General features: G+C 44.1%; 1 protein-coding gene across 1 annotated transcript in view; it reads right to left on the bottom strand.

The window, feature by feature from the left end:
- MBD5 (methyl-CpG binding domain protein 5) overlaps positions 1-21,552 on the bottom strand; it is a 40,450-nt gene extending 18,898 nt beyond the window's left edge. The window contains exons 1-4 of the mRNA XM_010148678.1: positions 21,440-21,552; positions 15,881-15,983; positions 15,058-15,238; positions 9,797-11,935 (exon numbers count right to left, since the gene is read on the bottom strand). Coding sequence (XP_010146980.1) covers positions 9,797-11,935; positions 15,058-15,238; positions 15,881-15,983; positions 21,440-21,552 — 2,536 coding nt within the window. The remainder of the gene's footprint in view (positions 1-9,796; positions 11,936-15,057; positions 15,239-15,880; positions 15,984-21,439) is intronic.
- Positions 21,553-21,754: the final 202 nt, after the last annotated feature.

The raw sequence follows: 21,754 nt of genomic DNA, 5'->3' as shown, positions 1-21,754 counted from the left end.
GCCTGACATGCAGGAGCAGGCGCATGCACTGGACTTTCTATGGCGTGAGGGCGTTTCAGGCAGTATTTTTGTGGAAGCTACTCCTGCAATAAGGCACAGATGCCAGCTTTTCTCTCGGTGGCTGGGAAAGGCTTCCTTAACTAGCAGAAATCATATTCGACGTGTTAAGCAGCACACAGACAGATTTTTAACTCAGGCCTGAGGAAAGAATTCTGTAGATCGAGCTCTCATGAATATAAAACCAAATTTTGGTATTTTCAAGTCGACCTCTTCTCTGTTTCTGGTTTGTTTATGACCCTATTTTCCGTTCTGCTCAGGTGAATGACCTAACGGAATAGTATCTGGCGCGAAGCAAATCTCCAACCTCTAAAACTGTTGCTAGGTTTCTGCCAAGCACTGCTGTGATATCCCTGCCCTCAAACACTGCTTCTGGAGGCCCGAGAGGTCTAGAGCGCCTTCGATCCTTGCTCCTTCTCCAGATTAATTAGGTAATTAATGAGTTGCTACCGAGGAAAAAGGAATCTGGATGGATTCCGAGTAGGAGGAAGAAAATATGTCCTTATTTCAATCCAGACTTGAGAAGTTCGGGAGCTGAGGAGGCGATAAGCAGCCAGACATCAGCAGGGAAAGAAAACCCCGGCAAATATTCCCCCCCCAGCTTCTGTCAAACTTGTCTCACAGAAAGACATGGTAGGAATTGGTAGAGAAAAGTCCTGAATTAAGTAACAGCTAATACAATATTTACTACTGCATCCTGGGACAAATCTATCTCCAGGAACAGACTGAATTGCCAGAATAGGATTTCTGGATCTCTTCCAAAATACCATCTCCAGCAAGTCAATATTCTAGATATTCTACACCCATTCTCATTAGAGTGCTGCTAGGCATCTTCTGGATGTTTGGCCCCAAGCCGAAAGACAAAGTCTCAGCTGTCTCCTTCTTCCCCTTTGTAAAACACGTATAATTTCCCTAACTGGCATTAGTAGTGCTGCAACAAGGTGCAGAATTCCATTGTCCTCCGAGGAAAGTGGAATCCATCTCGAGGCTGACGTGAGCCCTCGGAGAGCCCCCTGAGCTATACCCTCCCAGCTTCAAAATGAAATCTCCAAGATGCAGGATGATCAGCCCTGGTTTTTTGACTCATGAAGGCCAGGTGCGATGAGAAGACAGCGATGCCCAGCATCAGCAGCGTGAAGATAGGAAGAGTTCTGTGAAACAGCAGGGAAAAAATACAACATAACCTCATCAAAGCAACGGTAGAAGCTACACTGTGAGTACCAGAGAAGGAAAGTCCTAACGAGAGGCCTTGTCCTCTCTTTTCACCCCAGGCAGTAGCACCAGAGAGCAGCAGCAGCGATCGGAATTGACTCTGGATCTCCTCTGAGGTCTGCCTTTTATTCCAAGTCACACCTAGGCCCGTACGTTGTATTTACTAGAGTTTTCAAAGAGGGCCGGATGATGGTGGAAACCAGGCAGTGGGTTTCAGCAGAAAGATCTCGATGCAAACAGGCCCCCTCGGCCAGCAGTGCTTAAGGAGAGCCCTGACAGCACTGTTCTGCCCCAACCACCTGCATTTTCTTCCGGACTGGAGAAGGACGGCAGCCAGGAAAGAAGACGATGCACCACAGCACCCAAGAGTTTTGACAGTGTGTTAGCTCACCCCAAACTCCTCCATGGAATGGGTCACTATCCTGGAAACCCAAGGCACTGTACATGTCAGCTCTGTAAACAACAGTCCTTAATAATCAGAAGCTCTTAACAGGAGATGAAAAAAAGATGAAGGAGTTAGACTAAAAGCCCTAAAAGCCCAAGACGAATGCCGGCGTCCAGCTCCTGCAGACACAGCCGTCTGCCAGAAGTTCTTCTGGCAGTTGTTGAGAAAAAGGAACTTTGTAATGCAGGGAGAGGAAACATCCAGAGTGCCAATAAACAGATCTACTGTTCTCTTAGAGGGCCAAATAAGTTTGAGTTTTGGGAGTAAATAAATGGAAATTGAAAGGGATATATTATATTTATGAACATTTTTATTCTGTTTTCCTTTGAAAGCAGGTTTATTTTTACCTGCGGCCCTTTTTTGAAAGTATTGCTTGAGAGTTATTCTGAAGAAGATGCAATAAAATAATGGGTATTATGAAATCAGTTTGTGTTTGAGAAGATTCACTCTTTCTGCTCAGTAAATAAAGAAATTAGAGTGGAAGATACTCATCATTCGTATCTCAGCACTGTCCTACCACGAAAGACAGGAGCACACACGGACACACGCTGCTGCTGGGATGGTGGGATACAGGCAGAGGTCTCTCTTATTTCAAGTCTTGGTTTCAAACAAGCTTTAGAGTTGAACAATATGAACCCTTGGACAGCAAACTTCAAGTTGGGGTATGAGCTACTGATTTCAAACTGAACAAAGGCAAAGAGTCAAAACCCATGTATCGTTTCTGCCATGGAAGAAGAATTGTGTCTCCATAAAAATAGGTAGGAATAGTAATGACTTCACACGCCACGAATAATGCTCGGCTTCCTTATAAACCCAACAGCTGAAACGGAAAGCAAACCATTGTAGTCTCCAGAGACACTAAAATACTCCCACCACATTAAAGAACGTTAACTGTATGTGTTTTCCTAAGAAACAGCAGTTCAATATGCCAATTAGAAAATCATCATGGAAATAATATTTTACAACGCATTTAACTGTAAGAAACTGTCCTCTGTGCACTCTAATATTTCAGTAGTCTCAAGAGTACACTGCTGGAATCTGTAGAATAAGAACAACCAATAAGGTGCATGAAGTACTTGGGAAACTACAAGTGCAGAACCTGCTCGTTAGGCATTAATATCTAAACCACTTTAAGAGGTGAAAACAATTGAATGTTTTACGTATCACTTTCTCAATTCTTACTTTGCTGTGTATTCAATAAAAAGGCCTCCAGCTTTATTTTTGGAGGGTTGGAACTAGATGATCTTTAAGGTCCCTTCCAACCCAAACCATTCTATGATTTTATATTTTCTTTGCTGCTTTTTAGATTCAGAACACTTCACGTTTTTGAAACCCTTGTCAGAAACTCACATTCATCTCCTTGGTCATGCAGCGAGCTTCTTCCTAAAACCTCCCCCACTTCCATCCCCTCCTAGGGTAAAACGCAGTAGCTCTTGCAGAAGAAATCGGCAGGATCCTTTCAGAAAGGTCCAACAAGAGGGACAAGTCTCCCTGCAAACCTCGCCCTGCGAGGGTGAGGGTGTGAAAGTACGAAGGAGCGCTTGGGCACTGCAATTACTGCTGTGTCTGAAATGGTTTGTGCAACTTCCACCGCGTAGGGTCACCAGTGCGTGCCCAGGGCCTCCAGAAGCTGCTGCAACGCTTCTGCCAAACAAGAATTAATAACAGCGAGAGACGAACGCCCGGTTTGCATCAGTCACTATATTTTTAAATTAGCGATTTTAAGAGGCTTAACTCGCACAGAAGTATAATCACTGATGGAAGCGATATGACCTCATATTCCTTAAACATTGGAGACAACATGTTCCTGCTTTAATTACATATTCCATCACTTACCTATAAACTTAGAACCAAGAGCTATACATTTTTATAATTATATTCTCTGTTTTCTTTTTGGAATGGAAAGCATTTAAGATATTTATCTGGTATCACATTTATTAGAGTGCTTTCAACTCCGAAGAAACCATAATTCAGCACTTAACCGCAAACTACTGCCAGTTGTTCTCCTTATCGAGATTGTGCTCTACCCTGAGACGAGAGAGAAATCACAAACAATGGGCCAATAAATAAAACATCCATCCCAGCCCAGCAGAACCAGTTAAAAACCCGGACTCCCCTCTCACACACAGCACCCCGTCCGCACCGGACGTGCTCTTCTGTAAAAGAGCCGAGTGCCTATCCCTAACGCCACGCTGTCGCTGCGGAGCGTATGACTGTGACTACTACAGGCATGACGCTGCACCATCACCTATTCCTTTCTCACTTACAACAACACAGCCGTCATGTTGGCCCCGTTCTTAACAGCGGTTCTTCAAACTCTGGCTTTAACAGATGATTTTAAGAATGAACATCAGGGAGGTTACAGATGCGTCTGCATCTTCTGAGAAGTGACTTAGCCAAAAATGAGCCTCTCAGAAATTTGGGGGAAGGGCAAAAAGCTTAAAGCAGTTTCTAGGACAACAGAAATCCTTAAAATAAGGCTTTAAAAAAAACCCCCAAACCTGACTGAATTTCAGCCTTGGCTCTTCTTGCCCCTGTCTCTTCCGACTTCCGCATTTCCCCATCACTGCTGTTTTAACAATTACTTTGGGAAACCGTTCCCGTGTGCTGAGCTGTTAGCAGAAAGCAGCACCAGTCCTCCAGTAAAAACCCGTCAAGACACCAGCGTACACACGGAGGAAGAGTCTCTCAGCATTTACTCCGCATTGGCACTCAGTCTGATCTCGTCCTGCTTCGTTCTCCCACTCGCCACTGGGGGAGACGCGCTGCAGATCAGGTAGAACATTTCGTTGCAAATTTGGGAAACAAAAAATTCAGTAAAACGCATTATTGCTTTCCACAATCCCTGTGCTACCCTCTAGCAAGCTCTGGAGTTGCCCACTGGTTCTGCTAAAGAATATTTTCAGAAGATGCGGACAGCTAAATACGTCTGGGAAATCTCATTTAATTCATTCAGATTTTCTTCACAACCGTATCTTTAATAAAATAAGACTCATCTTTCTGCATTATTTTATGATTATTTTTTAGGAATCCTCTAGCTTTTATTAATACAAACTCCAAGAAGAATGCATGGCAGTTAAAACACAAGCCAGGTAAGAGTTTGTTAAACTAATTAAAGACCCTGAGTTAGCGGCAAATTCAAATTCTAGGAAACGAGGCAACACAAGAAAAGCCCAAGCTGTGTGTCTAAGCAAGCGAGGAACTTTTAATCCTGGTATTTACCTCCGAGGCAACGCTGCTGCGATTCACAAAGTGGGTACGGCAGTGCCTGAAGGGCCCCAAAGTGCAGGTGAGGGCAGAGCGCAGCTAATGCACATCGATGGGATCAAGACAAGGACGACGGATGCAGTGACAATGCTGAGGTCTACGTAACTGCACCCCTCTTACTCGGAGCATGTGCCCTGGGACACAGGAGAAGCGGTACGTGATCCCATCACAACCCTGGACAAGCCAGGGCTCAGTTAACAGTACCATTCCTCAGCTTCACTCGCCAAAACTCAACCAGCACAACATGTCTGACACAGCTATAAATAAACTATTCCTACATTTCCTTCTTCCACTCCGGCTAAAATTAGAGGCTTACTCATTTCAGCTCCCTCTACTGAACAACCGAGCTAATTAAGTAGAGATTGAGCTGATTCCCAAGTTTTTCCAATTTGCTAGCACTTGCTAACAATAAACATTCATAAATAGAGGTAATTTGAAATGAAAAATCTATTCCGCTTCCAAATTTCTCCTCTATTGTCAACTTCACGGCAGCAGTATGTTTACACCGGCTGCGTAACGCTAACAATTAAGTTTTACCTAATAAAACTGCAGATGCCTACTAAGCCATTAATTCCTTTATGCTCAGAGAATGAGGGCGGTTTTGTGCTTAACTCCTCTATCCAGAGTTAAACAGAGCAAATCAATGAGAATATTCAATTCAACAGCAGGACAGGGACCAGACGACCTACCATACACGTCACACTTGGAAATCTTACTCTTCACCTCGAATATTTTTCTACATGAGATTCATACAGAACCTCTTCCCCTACAGAATGAGAACTCAGTGATGGTGATTCCTTATGATCTCCCTTGCCTGGAGAAAAGTCCTCCTGTGCATCTCTATAATCACCAAAACCCAAAATCAATACAACATTTCAATTGGCTTTATAATCAGCAGAGTAGCTGGTTGACATCCTGTCCAGGGGTTATTTAAGTTTAATAAGAATCTCTTCTCAGACATTACGGGCCCCATAAAGGATGCCAGCCAGATACTCTTCTGAATTTACAGTCAGAAAGTTCTCCTTTTGTAATTCCATGGTATATAGAAGTGATCTTGGGGAGCCAATCCAGAGGCTCACATACTAGAACACACCACTTTGCCTATGTTTAATGTGATACCTCCTTTTGTAATTCCATGGTATATAAAAGTGATCTTGGGGAGCCAATGCCACTTTGCCCATGTTTAATGTGATACATTCTAAAATACCCCATCTTCTTTGATGCACAGGAAAGCCCATTTTCAGAGAAGCAAGGGCCTACGATGTGTTGATCACCACAACATCCAACAGTACATTCAACCTTATAGCCATGTAACACTTTATGCTCTAGGTTCCTCACATCATCAGAATAGGGACACAACTGGCACAACTGGAGTGTTGGGGTTGGTTTTTTTTTTTTTTGCAACATCACTGTTCAGATTATGTCTATTAAATCAAAGCCTCCTAAAACTCGAGTCACTGTTTTCCAAGGCAACGTTCCACTGCCAATTACATTACACTGTACTCAGCTGTATTAAAATAGATTCTGTTTGAGTGGGATAGATGCTCCTCACTGACTGGTACTGGTCCTGTGCGCTCCCTCTCTATTTACTTATATTTTACTATTTCCTATTCTGTGAGTGTCACCAGTAAAAATCACTATTCTGAGCCTACGGAAGGGATATAGCCTTCGTTCACCAAATCATAGAATCATATGGGGCCTTAAAGCCCCCCCAGTGCCACCCCCTGCCATGGGCAAGGACACCTTCCATAGCCCAGCGTGCTCCAAGCCTCATCCAGCCTGGCCTTGGGCACTCCCAGGGATGGGGCATCCACAGCTTCTCTGGGCAAATCTGCCCTTTATTTGTCACTACTAAACTTGCAGACCTCGAGTTTCTCGTATTTCAGATGTTCTGATACTCGAGATAACTTATAATCTTTATTTTTATTCACTATGGTTATTGCACTAGTTACCCTGATTTCCCTTATCAGCTGTATATAGCTTTTACCCCCAGATATTTTTCACTTGTTTTCATCTATCCCATCATTTATGCATATTGCCTTCTTAGCAGGATCTCCATGCTGCATGCTCAGCACTCACACACAGATTGTCTACACTATGACCTTCTGGACTCCCGGCACATTCTAACAGCAAGAAATAAAATAAACAAACCAGGCTCCACAACAAAATGTATCACGTGGTGATGCAGCCCCATTTTACAAAAGAACAGACAAATCCAAGGAGAGGCAAAGTGGCTTCATGAATAAATCTTAAATCTGCCAAACTGCATTCTGCCTTCAGTTTGTATTAGAAGTCTGAGCGCTTAATTAATGAGGAATACAGCATCTAAGGTTAACAGAATTATTAACATTCCTCATCAGAAAAAATGAGGCCCTAACCCAGTCTCCTGGCAGAAAAGGGGCTCTTTTCAAAGGAATAGCCCTAAATAATCTGTAGAGGGCTGCTGCTAGCTCCTCCTGTAAGATATCTGTTATTAACAGTGTCTGCATCCCAACTACTACAGAACTGAGAGACTGAAATTGTTAATAAAAATTGAGCATAACTGGTTTTCAAGGGCTCAAACTTGGAAAACCACAGAAGCTTTCCACCGCATAGATAGAAATTTTTATTTTTTGATTTATTCATTTTTAATTCCGTCACGCTCATCCTGAAAATTACCTGGAAACTAAAGATGTTATCTGCGGAAGAAGAAAACAAAAGCTAGACCAATAAAACTTGGTCCATGTGGTTAAAATATAATTAAAAGCTTAGGCAATAACCAGCTATCTAATTGTGGTGATGCTCAGTATTTCTTCTCTCAGGAACTATTTTCTGATTAGCAGCTATTCTGAACGCTGGCACAGAAACAGAAAACAGATTTAGCTATTAAAATACTTCCAAACAAAGCAAAATCAAGCGACACAAACTCAAAGAGGAACACCAGAGTTCTCCTGAAGACATGTTACTCAGCTAAACTGTTCCGGAACGTGCGCGTTGACGTGTTTGACGCCGCTCAGCTCCATCCACCGAACCCAACCACCCTCCGTACAGAGTAACCCACAATACACCTCTTACCCGTTATCTGCATAACCCAGCGCAGACTGGCAACTAACTTTTATTTTTACAGGTCAGCATTAACGCAAAATACTCAACATGTCACGCTTGTTTCACAGAAAGAACGCTTCCGTTCTCCTGCAAACACAGGAAAAGGCCCCTAGCTGGATTTTCCCAGCTATGGGTTAGGTTTAAACCTCAGGCCTGAGCCTCACGCAGCGGCAATGACTCATGTGGGAGGCTGGATGAAGGTTCGTGCACTGTTTTTAGGGCCTTGCCCCTGGGAATACCGCAAAGATCACAGGATCTGAAATTTCACCTTAAAGAAGAACACAGGTCTCCAGGCTCCGAGCCATCGTGGATAATAACAACATAACGAAAGGCACTTGGTGTGCATTCTGCAAGCATCAAAAGTCAAGACCCAAACCCCTCAGCCTCCTTCAGCTAGGTGGACAGCGGCAGTTCCGAAGAACCCGCGCACAGCACTGCTCCCCACTGAACTCAACGGGGGCGCAAACCCAGAGAGCTCCCGCTAAAGGGATTTCGTAGGATGCTTAGTGGGACAGGGAAGCAAGCTCCGAGGGCAAACCCAGACCTCTGTTCTGTTCAGAAGAGAGTACAAAGTCTCAGAAGAGACAGGCTTTATCAGGAAACACTCCTCTTTGTCAGCATGACGAAGCAAAACAGCCGTGCGAGGCGTAACAGCTGCTTGCTTGCGACACGAGCCACCAATATAGCTGCGGAAGAAAAACGCCTTTCCCTCCCCAGGAATGGAGAGAAAACTCACCGGAAACCGTGAACAGCGTAACATTAGAAAATCATTTTTACATCATTCAGGTTTCCTACGATTCCATTCCATACTTTAAAGAATGAAGAGCGCTCCCGGAGGAAGCTCAGCATCGGGTTCTTTCCCGGGTTGACTGCGCCTCGTCTGACCTGGGGCAGCTGAGGTGCGATCCCATCGAACGCGCTTTGCAAGCTCACCCCGCCGACCGACTGCAATACCAAACGGAAGGTTTCCTTGCTCCTTAAGAACCGAACACAGTACCACTTTGCTCAACCGGCGGCGGTTACAGGACACGCGCACGTTGGAGCTGTCTCCCGTTTTGCTTTAAGGAGCACGGAGACAGTCCCAGCAGCAGACCTGTTTCCAAGGATTCATTGATGAATAAACCAGGAAATCTCTCTCCATACACTCTTCCAACTGAATATATAGCTAATTTAACTATTTAATTACCAGCTCTGTAAAATTATCATGATAAAGGCAGACAGACTCAGCATTCTCCCTGAAAAGGGTTATTTTGTCAGTTTTTGTACTCCTAGTGCCTGCTCCCATCTCCCGTAACACCAACTCTTTCACGCAAGCAGTGAAGAACACGCGTCTAGCCTGGACAGACTGCCAGGTTAGCTGCTGCATTAAGGGTGGAAGTAGCAGGGCTTGCCGCAAAAAAAGCCCGATCTACCTGGAAAGTGACAAAAGCTGAGGTCTGGGTACGTACAAAAGCAGATGGGTTTTATTTATGCAGCGTCTGGGAGTTAACAGAAGCAAGAGTTGTCACGGGAAGGAGGCCAGGATGATTTTGTTCAGAAAAAGGGAGATATGTTTTAGCGTACCGCTGGTTTTTCTTACTTGTTTTGTTTTTGAGCATCTGGACATCAGCATGAAACAGGCATATTTTTCATATCGGTAAGCTCAAGCTTGGAAAGGAACGCGTGCAAAAACAGCCATCACATATTCCCAAGCAGTCAAACATAGGGGTATCCTTTTAGAGGGAAACGTACCTGCTTCAGGACTTGTTTGATTACAGCTGCTAACAATGCTGTTTGGTATCACTGGAGTGGAGGATGCCTGGATTCTCGACTGAGGTGGGTTCGGATGTAATGAGTTTCCTAAAGCCATTCCTGACTGACTGAGCATCCCACAGTTCCCGCTAGCCTGCATCTGATTTATTAAACCTGCAAGATGGTTGGTTGTGCCCGGGCTAGTACCGTGGACAAAGTTAGTGTTTGTGTTCTGGCAGTGCACACCTTCCCCTCGCAAGGGTAAACTCTGTGCCAGCGAGTTCTGGAGACTGCCAGAGTTCATACTGGTGTCTGCAAAATGCATCTGGTTACCAGAGCAAGGTAAAGCAGTATTTGAGCTCCCACAGCTCGTGGTACTATTGCTGCTCATGTGAGAGCTTTGACAACTCATGGACTGAAGTAGCTGGGACATAGAGCTGATGGGAAAGGAGCTCTGACTTTGCTTTCTTATCAGATCAGACCCAGCTTTGGAAACTCCAGAACTGTCCAACTGAGACTGTCTCAGCAAACTCAACACCGTGGTGGTCGGCTGCTTTCTTTTTCTCAGAGGATCTTTTTGCTGAGACATCAATTTATCTCTCAGCGCTGCTCGGCCACTTTGCCCTTCGGTCGTCGGCAGGAGCGCGTTGGCAGCAGGAGGGAACATGGTGTTTAAAGTGCTATGTCCTTCGTTGTTGCCACCGCTGGCAACAGGTCCAGAATTGCTACTGCTGTTATTGTTGTTACCAGCAAGTTTATTTTGATTTGCTAGCTGTGCTTTGGCTGCTGCTGAGAGTAAACTACTTGCTGGAAAAGAGGCAGCATTGTGCTGGTTCAAGATCTGATTTAAAGGCATTCCCAGCAAACCAGGCTGACTCTTCAAGGAACCGCTTCCAGCCGATGCAGTTGAAAAAACTGCATTGTTTGGAGGATTTAATACATTACTCATTCCAGCAATTAATGGGTTAGGGATGTCCTTGTATTGATTAAGTCCATCGTGCTTGGTGGAAGGGCTAGATGGCATAGACGGTCTCGGTGACCCTATTGTTGACCTTGGGGACCTGGGAGGAACTTTAATACCAGTACAGGATGACTGTGGTCCTACTGGAGGCAGCAGGAAGTTTCCATGATCTGATGATGTGGAAGAAGAACGTGATCTTTGGGGAGAAGCCTCGATCCTTCCGATCCCGGATCCCATCATATGAACAGGGGACGTCACTGGTGAAGGAGAAAGGGAAGTCGAAGCAGAATGCTGAACTCTTTGAACGTGACTTCCGTGGTTCATGTGACCAGGTTTTACGGTTGGCAAAGGAAGATTACTTGGCAAAGGGACGACAGCAGGAGGCATGCTTACATTCATCACGGGTACCTGAGAGTGGACGTTTGAATGGAAAGTAGTTGGGTTAATGATAACAGGATTCTGATTCACTGGTTTGCTTGGAATTGGGTCAAGTATGCCAAGTGGATCCTTTTCTGATGTTAATGGCTTTTTCTGAAGAGCACAAGAAGGCGGTGGAGGAGGCGGGGGTGGACCTTGGGGCGGTTTATGGTGAAACATTGCTCGTGGTATTTCCATACCAGTTGAAAAATTACACATGGGTTTTTTCATTACTGGGCTTTTTGTGGTCAAGGTTGGGGAAAGAGGTATATTAGTCCTTCCAGCCATTGCGCAGGATGACTGTATGGGAGAGCCATGTAGCATTACTGATGGTGGAGACAGAGGTGTCCTGTTCATGTGAATAGGACTGGAGTTGGGTGCTCCATGAAAACCGGGATTGTTCCTTGTGAAAACATCAGGGCTTCCAAGTGGGTCAGTCCTAGGAGAGATTGAGCCATCTCCGTATATCTGCGATCCCGATGAAGCTGGACTGGGCATCCCACCATGACTGCCACGATACGGAGACTTCTGTCCAAGTTCATTACTACCCAATCTCTGCCTAGGATAGACAGAATGAAGTTCTTGTTGCTGGCTTCCAGCCATTTCTTGCACGTAAAGCCTACCCATGGCATTAGATGCCCCTATCATCAACCTGAAAGGAGTCTTACATTCTGGCATCACAGAATTTGTAATTCCTTCATGTGATTTATTCCTCATTGATCTTGGAGTTGCTGCTCGAGTAGGAACTACTGGAGTGGCACCTGAGATTAAAAACACAGCAGTTACCGTTTTGAAATCCGGTATCACATATTTCAGTGCAAAACTACCGTGTGAGAAGAGATTCATACAAGCTAGAAAACCTTGTGGCTAAACTTTTGCCTCAACAGAAATAAGAGATTCATACAAGCTAGAAAACCTTTTGGCTAAACTTTCGCCTCAACAGAAATAAAACCTAAAATCCCCAAGTAGTTGCTGGAATGGTGCATGCTCTCTACAACCCAGAGCAGTTGTATAGAACTCAACTCCACATTCCATATAAAGATTGCATAGATAGGGACTATTTTCGATCTTTTTCCTTCCCTCTTGTCTTTTCTTTCTGTCCCCACTGTCCTACTCCTGAATCTCCAGCATCACCCCTTTGGTTACCCTTAGAAGAGCTGGCAGGAGGAGCAGGCGATCACTGTCTCGGGGAAAAGGAGCCTCTGGCACCATCTATTGAGTACAGGAGGAACAAAGCCCAGCAAGGGTTTAGACTAATTTCCCTGCACCCTACAGAGAAAAGGGTCCTGCCCCCCAAACGCTGTCCCTGGTGAGGATGAATGGGGAGCTGTGCCGCATGATTCTGGCCCACATTCCTGTACAGCCAAGCACCGGATTGCAGAGACCTAAGGGATCACGGCTGCACAAGGCAGGGTGCAGCTTCTCCCACTTCTCGGCATCACTCGCTGGCACCAAGGGCTCTGAGTTCCGGTCCCCTGGATTAATCCGTTCCTGGGAACCGGCCTGTGTCACGGTACTGAATTAAGGCTTCACCTGCAGCTTCTGCAACAAGCTTTACTTGGGGTGAAGATGCTCAGTTTAAGGGGTTCCATCTTCTGTGCTGGTTACAGGATAAAGGCCCTGGGAATATCTGCATATGCACTGGGGAACCCTTCTACAATGGAAAACTTTCCTGTAAACCCCAGCTTTGAGACTAGACCTTCCTACAAGCACAATACCACTCTCCTTTTCTGCCCACTTATATCAGCTTTATCTTTTCCCCCCCCCAGTGTTTTACTTTAAGAATGTCATCACAAGCAGCTCCAAGTCTGGCAGACTTTCTGCCAGTTTTGCTGCTCTGGGAATTTGTAATTCAGCTTGGAGTGCAGCTTCTGAATATGCAAACTTAAACTTGAATAATGAGCTAAAGATTTCATGATCAAATGAATTCAGAGGTGCCTTTAAATTCCTCTGCTCACTCCCTCCTTCCCTTCAGCCTGGCCACAGCAGACAGATGGCACAGACAATCCTGCCTTCATCCTATTTGCTCAACCAGCTACATCATGACACAAACAAACATATTACCTTTCCCAAAATACCACCAAAGTCTCATTTAGGGGACAAATCTCAAGACTGAACTGCAAAACAGAGTATATACGAGAACCCTTGCCTTGAATGCTGGGCCTAGGCAAATGGTCAAATGTAAGAGTGCATAAATGAAAAGGCATTGCGATTACAAAGGCAATTTGTTGGGGAATTTTCCTCTCTGCTTAGGGCACAAAATACTGATCAACAGAGAAGGTAAGACCACCTAATTGTGACCTGTGCGTTTCATTTTTTGCTGGTTTTACCTCCTTCATTTTCCCAATTTTTTTAAAACTAATTTAAATTCAAGTATTACTCATAAAGAATGAAAAAATAAGAAGGAAAATGCACCGTAACTTGGGAAGTTGCACTGTTTGTTTTGAAACCCTAAACTGCATTGCAAAACCCCAATTTCAACAAAGCTTTAAAATCCCACAGAGCAATTTGAAAATGCAAGAGCACATCAGTGTCTTAGCACTGGCCACCTATCTGAAATGTATTATTTAGTTTTGTAACCATAAAGTTTTCCTCTTGGAAGTCGGGCTGCAGAGGGATTAGCAATGAGCCAGCTATTACTACAGCAATATGGGGGTGCAGAGCATCTCTCACATCATCAAGGGCCATTTCCCTGGAGTCGCACGCATCACAGTACAACTTTAAGACAGATCTTGGTAAATTTATGGGTAACTTCACTCCTTTGTCCTAACCATTTGGGTTTGTAAGACTACTTCAGGACTTTTTTTTTCCAATCCTTAGAAAGTACCTAATTTTCAATTTAAGTTTCTGTGCAACTCTGGCTTTGCAGCCGTTTCTTTCAGTGCTAACTCGGTCCTTTAGCTTAAGTAGCTTCATTTTCTGGTGCCGATTTCTCCCGATGCCTTTATTGCCGGCAATTGTATCTCCTTTCAGCCACCACTGCAGGGCTGAACAGGCTCAACACTTCCAGATGACTTTCCTAAACCAGGTTTTGCAGTTCACTAGGAGAAAAGCCTCTGCTCTATTTCAGCTTGTGTGCCGCCAGCGAGATCGGCGGCGCAGGAAGCGCACAACGGCGTTTGTACTTCTCTTGGTTGCACTGATGTGCTCCATACTGCCATCTGGTACAGCTCACAGGCATCTTTGATCAGCTACTACATCTATGACTTCTGTCTCAATAATTTACAGGTAACAGCTTTTTTCACTAGTCCCCAGGTGAATGCCCTTACAATTAACAGGATTTGCTGCTATCCTTTTTCTTTCACTCTGGGCCTCAATGAACACCCAGTTTTTCAACATGTTTGATCTTGTCTTGTTTTGACAGAACCTGTCAACTTCATCCATCAACAAATTACCTCATTTTTTTTGTTGATACGGATAATTAAAATGCTAATCCAGGTTGGTCCCCAAAAATAATCCGTGAGAAATTACAGTGGAGATCTTCTCTTGCTGTATATTCTGTCTCGCAATACAATTTCCCATTTAGCCAAGTCCTTAGCCACATTCTAATCCCCTTATAATCACTTGATTCTGCTTCTCTAATTTCCCATGTGACAGAATATCAGGCATATTACTACAGTTCCAAAAGATGAGAGCTAATGTATTTTCTTTGCCTAGAATAATCTGATATCTTTTCCAAGAAAATCACACTCCTAGTCTGCGATGACCTGCTTTTTGGGCTCATTTTCCATCTACCTACATCCCTCTAATTACTACCTCCCTTTTTTCCTTGAATCTGTTTACTCCTGCACTCATAAACATTAGACTTTTGGGGGTGCTTTTGCATAGTAATTATATATATTTAAGATTAGGTAATTCAATGATTCTGCATGATTTTACTCACTTGTTCCACCACCAGGACTAGTTAGAACTAGTGAAGGATGTGGTGCTTCCATGCTTTTATGAAGTGTAGCCACAGCAATAATTTTCCTTTTATGTATGCATAGTTTGGTGACATCTTCGTCCGCTTTAACATCTTCAGCGGTTCTCTGCTTCACAGCAGCTCCAGGATCAAAATTAAAGACCTGAGAGTAAAAATTCCAACATTTAAATTCATTATTATAGGTAGCAAACTCAGCAAATATACCTACACCCAGAAATTCAACATAAAATTAAATTTGCCTCTGTTCCTTAGAGCTATCTAACTGTTCCCACATGGCCCACGAGAAACCTTTTCAGTACGTTTTGAGATTACATATAAAAAGCGAATATATTTATAATATGTAAAGTCATGGAAGTTGTCATCTAGGAACAGAACTTTAACACTCCTCAGTATAAAGGGTATGGAGAAAAAAAGAGAAGAAAGGACCACACGTCCCTGTGACCAAGTTTACAAGTGGTGTACAGACTATAAGAGTGTGAGGACAATGCTGAAGCTGTCATGTAAGTCGGTGTCTCGCTCTGATCCTCACACGTTCACACCATACTGTCCGTGCTAGGCTGCCAGTTTAACAGGAAACCGTTTAAAAACGGACTCAGATGTTTTCCATGAGGGGAGAAGGCAGCGGGGAGATTCATTTTGTATTTTATGGGAAATCTTTGGGTGTATACCACTTACTTTATAGATATGATCTGAACAGAGATTAAGTCATGGCATAGCACATCTGCTGACATAATTAGCTCACAAGGATTATAGCACAGAGATCCAAAACGGTGCTTTTCTTTACCTTGGGAAGAACAAGAGGACATTCTAGGCCACACTTGCACGTTCCATCAGTCAGCAAGTAAGTCTTCACCTGCTCCAAGCAGGATAATAAAGACCCACTGGGACTGTAAAGGAACAGAAATTATGAATACAGGCTATTTGAAAGGTCATGACTTCTATCACCACACCAACAGTTCACCTAGAGCGTGTTTAAAACAACACAGCCAAGATTTCTTATTTTGTTTCACAGTATTTCTTGCTTTTAGTCAAGAATGGAGATGATACTTCTCAAAAGCAGCCCCCCAGAAACACATTTTCAAGGAAGATTTTACTATAGAAAAACAAATGCCGCAAGATCACATGAATTCCTGTGTGATCTACTCTAGGGCATCCTGCTCTGGCAGGGGGTTGGACTAGATGATCTCTAGAGGTTCCTTCCAACCCCTTCTGCTCTGTGACTCTGTGACTCAGTGCAGAGAAAAGAAAGAAACGGAGATTATCGGTATTTACTATTCGCATTACAGTCCTGCTCAAAGCCCTTAGCAACACCAGGATTATTTTTCTCCCTCCTCTCTCCTACAAGGTGTAACACAGGCAGAGCGCAGTCCCTATGGACCTCCTCCCCCTCCAGCACACCACTGCCGTTCCATGCAGGCGTGACACTCATCTCTACATTTCAGGACTAGGACCAAACCTAACATGTAAAAACCACAGAATCATGTTTTGAGAAGTATGAGAAAAGCCATACAGAACAGTCACAAACGTGTTGCGGCTGGGGACCTCAGCTGCATAAACAGTTTGGTTTCATTCAGCTAAAATATCAACCCTCTTCCCTGAAAGTGAGAAATATTACACCCAGAAGCCAGTTCAGTGGGTTTCTGATAAACTGCGTTTGGATTTCTCTTACTCCCACCAGAAAATCATTATCTCCAGATCCAAAAATAGGACACTGGAAATTCTGTTACGGCAAAATCACTAATTCATAAGATGAAAAAAGTTCTCGTGTCACAAGCCTCTAACTTCCAGATTGCTCTTTATTACTTAGCCATCAAAACTGTTTACCAGGGAAAGAATACAATACTTTATGAGGACTGGCTAAAACATTGGTTCTTAATGGCAGCTGTAAACAGCCCAAAACCAACTTAAGTGGAATAGTTTGGATCACAAAAACAGCCAGGAGTTGAAATTCCAAGCTGACGAACTTTCGTACTTTAAACCCAATGTGTAAACTCCTAATTCAGCACAAGAACTGAGTCACACATAAAGCGACATCTGCAAGTGGTGTTTAAAGTTATGCTGACTGTTTAAGTAAGTAACTTGCCACGGTTGCCCCAAAATAGTTCTTTCAGAGAGAACTGCCCAGGTCGGATATGTGTAGCAGTGACAGTTCTGAGGGTAAGTGAGAGAAAACAGCAACCTAAAAATAATGATACAGGTAGGAGGTGATAGGTCAGAAAGTCAAAGCTTCCCTGTCAAACTGAAGTACTTGGGGAGCAGGGGAAATTACTCTTTCTTTATTTTAATTTCAGCTGCAGACTGGTTAAACCACGACACCACCATTATCACTTTTTAACTCGGCGAGCAACGCTCCTTCGCTACTTTGACTCGGCATCTCCAGCACTGGCCTTGGCCTTTCCCTGCCTGTCCTGGGACACAGAAGTCACTGCTCACCCCAGGCAAGGTCCATGCTTGGAGGTGTAAGAGCTGCTCACAGGAGAAACTCAATGGCATTTGCTCTACACTACCCCATCTACACGCAAAATCTCTATATACACTTTCTGTGATGCTTAAAAACTTGAGTTAGGGGACATCCCTCAGAATACAGGATCATGGAATCATAGCCTTTTAGGCTGGAAAAGCCCTTTAAGCCCATCGAGTCCAACCGTTACCCCAGCACTGCCCAGGCCACCACTGACCCCTGTCCCTGAGCGCCTCGTCCACACGGCTCTGAAACCCCTCCCGGGATGGGGACTCCCCCCGCCCCGCGCAGCCCCTTCCAACCCCTGACAGCCCTTTCCGGGAAGGAATTTCCCCAATATCCAACCTAAACCGCCCCTGGCACAACTTGAGGCCGTTTCCTCTTGTCCCATCCCTTGTCCCTTGGGAGAAGAGACCGACCCCTCTCTGCCCCCTCCTCTCAGGGAGCTGTAGGGAGCGGTAAGGTCTCCCCTGAGGCTCCTCTTCTCCAGGCTGAACCCCGCCAGCTCCCTCAGCCGCTCCCCACAGGAATTGTGCTCCAGACCCTTCCCCAGCTCCGTTCCCTTCTCCGGACACGCTCCAGCACCTCACAATATACTCTGGAGTCAGGATGCCATTTTATTTGCACTGGTAAAGAAGCTCCACTGAGCTGCAAGAATAATGCTATACCCTCCAAGTTGATGATTTTTTCTATTTCGAGAATAAAGCCATTTTAAATAACCCTCCTTGGCATGCAGTTTGTCTGGGAAATCTGGGCACACATACCCAGTTCAGACACACGGAGACAGCAAGACTGGAAACGAGATCTGCACTGAGGATCAGTGGGTGCAAAGGTCTGGATACTCAGCTTACCAGGAGTGCTCTGAATCTGTGGCACGTGGGATCCAGCATCCCCACTGAACGTATATGTGTGGTTATTTGTCCACAAGAAATGACAAAACTGAAAAAAGGCCCAATTGTTCTGTTTCTGCCTTGTTCCTGGGCAGACCTATGTAATTGCAAAGTATCTTGCGTGTGCAGAGATTTCCTCACACTTCTACACTGCACAGGGTAATCCACAGCTTCCTTTGTAAGAAACTACCTTTTTTTTTTTCAGCACCGAGGTCATCCAGAAGTTTTAGTTCTCCCAAAGAAACAAGAAAGCCAATTATAAAGTACATCAGGAGCTGTTACTGACAGCTGTGAAACTGGTCCCTGGTATTAAGGAGTTTTTCTCAGTTTATGCTGCTGATGACTGTTCACCAACAGTAAGCTGAAGAAGAGATTTGGGTCCTACTTGAAGGCAGCAGCACCGTTTTACGAAGAAAAACACTGACACTCCCCTCAGTGCTGTTACCAGGTAATCAAAACTAGTTAATGAATGGATTTAATCCAAAGCAACTGTTGACAGAAAAGTGTGCGTGCTTTACAGGGAAGCACAAATAGAATGAGTCCTTTTTCAGCTGGGATCATCAATCTAGTTAAATCATGACAGACCTTAATATATACACTAATTTTTTCCAAGGATAATATTTGAGTCAATATTGTTTGACCTTTCATTCTCTCAATAAACACTGTACTTATTTTCGGGGAGGTTGTTATTCCAGAAGTGCAGCACCAGAGCAGGTTTCCCAGAGGTGTTGTGGAAACTCGATCCTTGAAGATGCTGCTGGCAAAAGCAAGGGCTGAGCTGACCGGGTGCTGCGGACACTCCACGTCAAGCAGGAGGTTGGACTATTTGACTTCCATTCTTTCCAACCAACATGCCCTACCCCGCGCCTTTCATCAAATAAGAACCTAAGAGCCACAGAATGTGCCAAGTGTGTTGTCTAGCCTTGCCTTTCACTGGAACAGCTTAGAGGCAATCGGAAAGTTAACCCTGGGATTAGATTTAGATTGGATATCAGGAAAAAGTTCACCCCGGAGACGGTGGGGAGGCACTGGGACAGGTTGCCCAGAGAAGCTGTGGATGCCCCATCCCTGGGAGTGTCCAAGGCCAGGTTGGATGAGGCTTGGAGCACCCTGGTCTAGTGGAAGGTGTCCCTGCCCATGGCAGGGGGGGTGAAATGATCTTTAAGGTCCCTTCCAACCCAAACCATTCTGTGATTCTATGATTAAAGAGCAAAAAAAAAAGCATAGGCAAAACTTGGGAAGAGGACAGAAATAATACAAGCCTACCCAAGCAGAAAAAGGCAACTGTTAAATTTGATTAATAGGGTCAACCAGAATTAAAACAGTGCTTTGCATAAGGCAGTTCAGAACAGAAATATGAAGAAAGTCCCCCTGAACATGTATGAAAAGACAGAAAGGCAAACAATGGTCAGAACTACATCAATATTTACTGGTTTATAAGCTTGAAAGACACATGCTTGAAGAAGCAGCACAAACTTCACAACCTGCTTCCTACAGCCATGTGAAATGAAGTTCACAACCAGGTAAGATCATCAGGTGTATCAAAACACCGAAGCATCGTGTGTTCTGCTGCCTGGATATAAAGATGATAGGGAAAAAAACCCCAACAACTCCCAACTTTTTCTTTCTCATTAACTTTTAACTAAGGCAGAGGCCCAGTAAATTAGAGCTGTAATGAGAAATACAAGGGGAAGGTGATTTGTCTTTGACATGCGTATCACTGACATGGATTTTGTTTGATTCTGCTAATTGAGAATACAAACAAGAAATCCTGGAATGCATCTGATCTTTTATGGTAGTTTAGTGTAAAAATGGGAGTATGCTTTGACTCATTACAGAACTGTGTAGCGGTAATACATAAAATGTTGAGAAGAAGTGGTTATTTTAATCGCAGAACAGTGAATAAATGGAGTAAGAGTAAGCAAATAACAGAGTGATAATCATTTAGACTTCTGTGATGTAAACCTGATGCACCCCTATTTTGTTAAAGCTAACTTTGATTCTTTTTCCAATAACATTTAATTTGTAATCTGTGTGTCTGAGCACATTCATTTAACAGTAATTTCAACAGATTTCCTTGTGACTGTTCCAGGGTGAAGCAAAAAAATCCAATAAGCTAACAAAATAAACAAATAAAATACCTAAAACTTTGGAACTGGGCTTGTGTTCCTGTTTTTTCCACATGAGAAACGTGAGGAATCCGTAGAAGTAAATCTTGCTGGACAATACTGAACACATAACCTTCACAGGGCATATAAAACCTGATGTTTTCTGCAGCTGTTAAGTACTTACACCACTTAAATTTCCTTTCGAAAGAAAGCAAGTACAACACAGGTACAATGGAGACCAGGAACGTAAACCTGGAGAAGACTTCGGGAAGAAGGGCTACAGAGTGTCAGGAGAAAGCACTCGTGGCACTGCACGAGCTGAAGGCTTGTTGCTGACAGAAGAACGTCCCACTCTACCTTACTGCCGGGAACTCGAACTCGCCCAGCAAAGGCTGTTACGAAAAGCCAGAGCTGGTGCAAGGAAAAGGCAATGCCTACACATCCGGGAGTAGGCAGAAGACAGCAGAGATTTCTCAGCATCTCAGATATGGCGCATAAGTAAACCTCCAGTTAGTTACTTGTAGAATGTGTGAATAATAAAGATATTAAGTAAGATTAAGTCTGCTACTGCTCAGCTCTAAAATCTATATGACAATACTAAGTAATAATGAACTATTCATGCCTAAAGCAAAATGTATGGTGAGGACAATCCATTTTTCAAGACCAAGCAATATTAGATTCGAGACTACGTTAAGGGCATGCAAATGGCACAACTGACATCAGTGGATTCCGCTAATATCAGCGGAAAAAATGATCTCGCGCTTCCAAGCCAACAAGCCCTTGAAGTTTTTGAGTACAAAAGATTAGGCGAGTCGCCCATTTGCCAAACGTTTTGGCAAAACTACACTGAAAACAAAACTAGTGACGGCCTCAGACGAGCTTACCTGATATAGAGCACTCCGCTTTGGTCCACCCGTCGCTGCCAACCAACGGGAACTTGCACTGCTGGTGGCCCTCCATCCGTGTCCCCTCCGTCACACTCCTTTCCACCATTCATTTTTCTGTTTCTGTTTATGAGTCTTCAAAGATATCAACAGTAAGATGATATCCTTTTACTACATGTCATCATGGCCTCCCAAAGAAGGCCATTCAGTACACTTTTCCCCAAATTGTACAAAGTGCATTGGGAGGCTCCAGCTCAGTTTGAAACCAAGTCCTCAAAAGTGGCCATTTTTGTTAATGAGTCAGTTTCCCATTAT

The sequence above is a fragment of the Eurypyga helias genome, unplaced genomic scaffold, assembly GCF_000690775.1.
Source record: "Eurypyga helias isolate BGI_N326 unplaced genomic scaffold, ASM69077v1 scaffold10770, whole genome shotgun sequence".
Taxonomy (NCBI): Eukaryota; Metazoa; Chordata; class Aves; order Eurypygiformes; family Eurypygidae; genus Eurypyga; species Eurypyga helias.
This window is presented reverse-complemented; position numbering and strand designations above follow the sequence as displayed.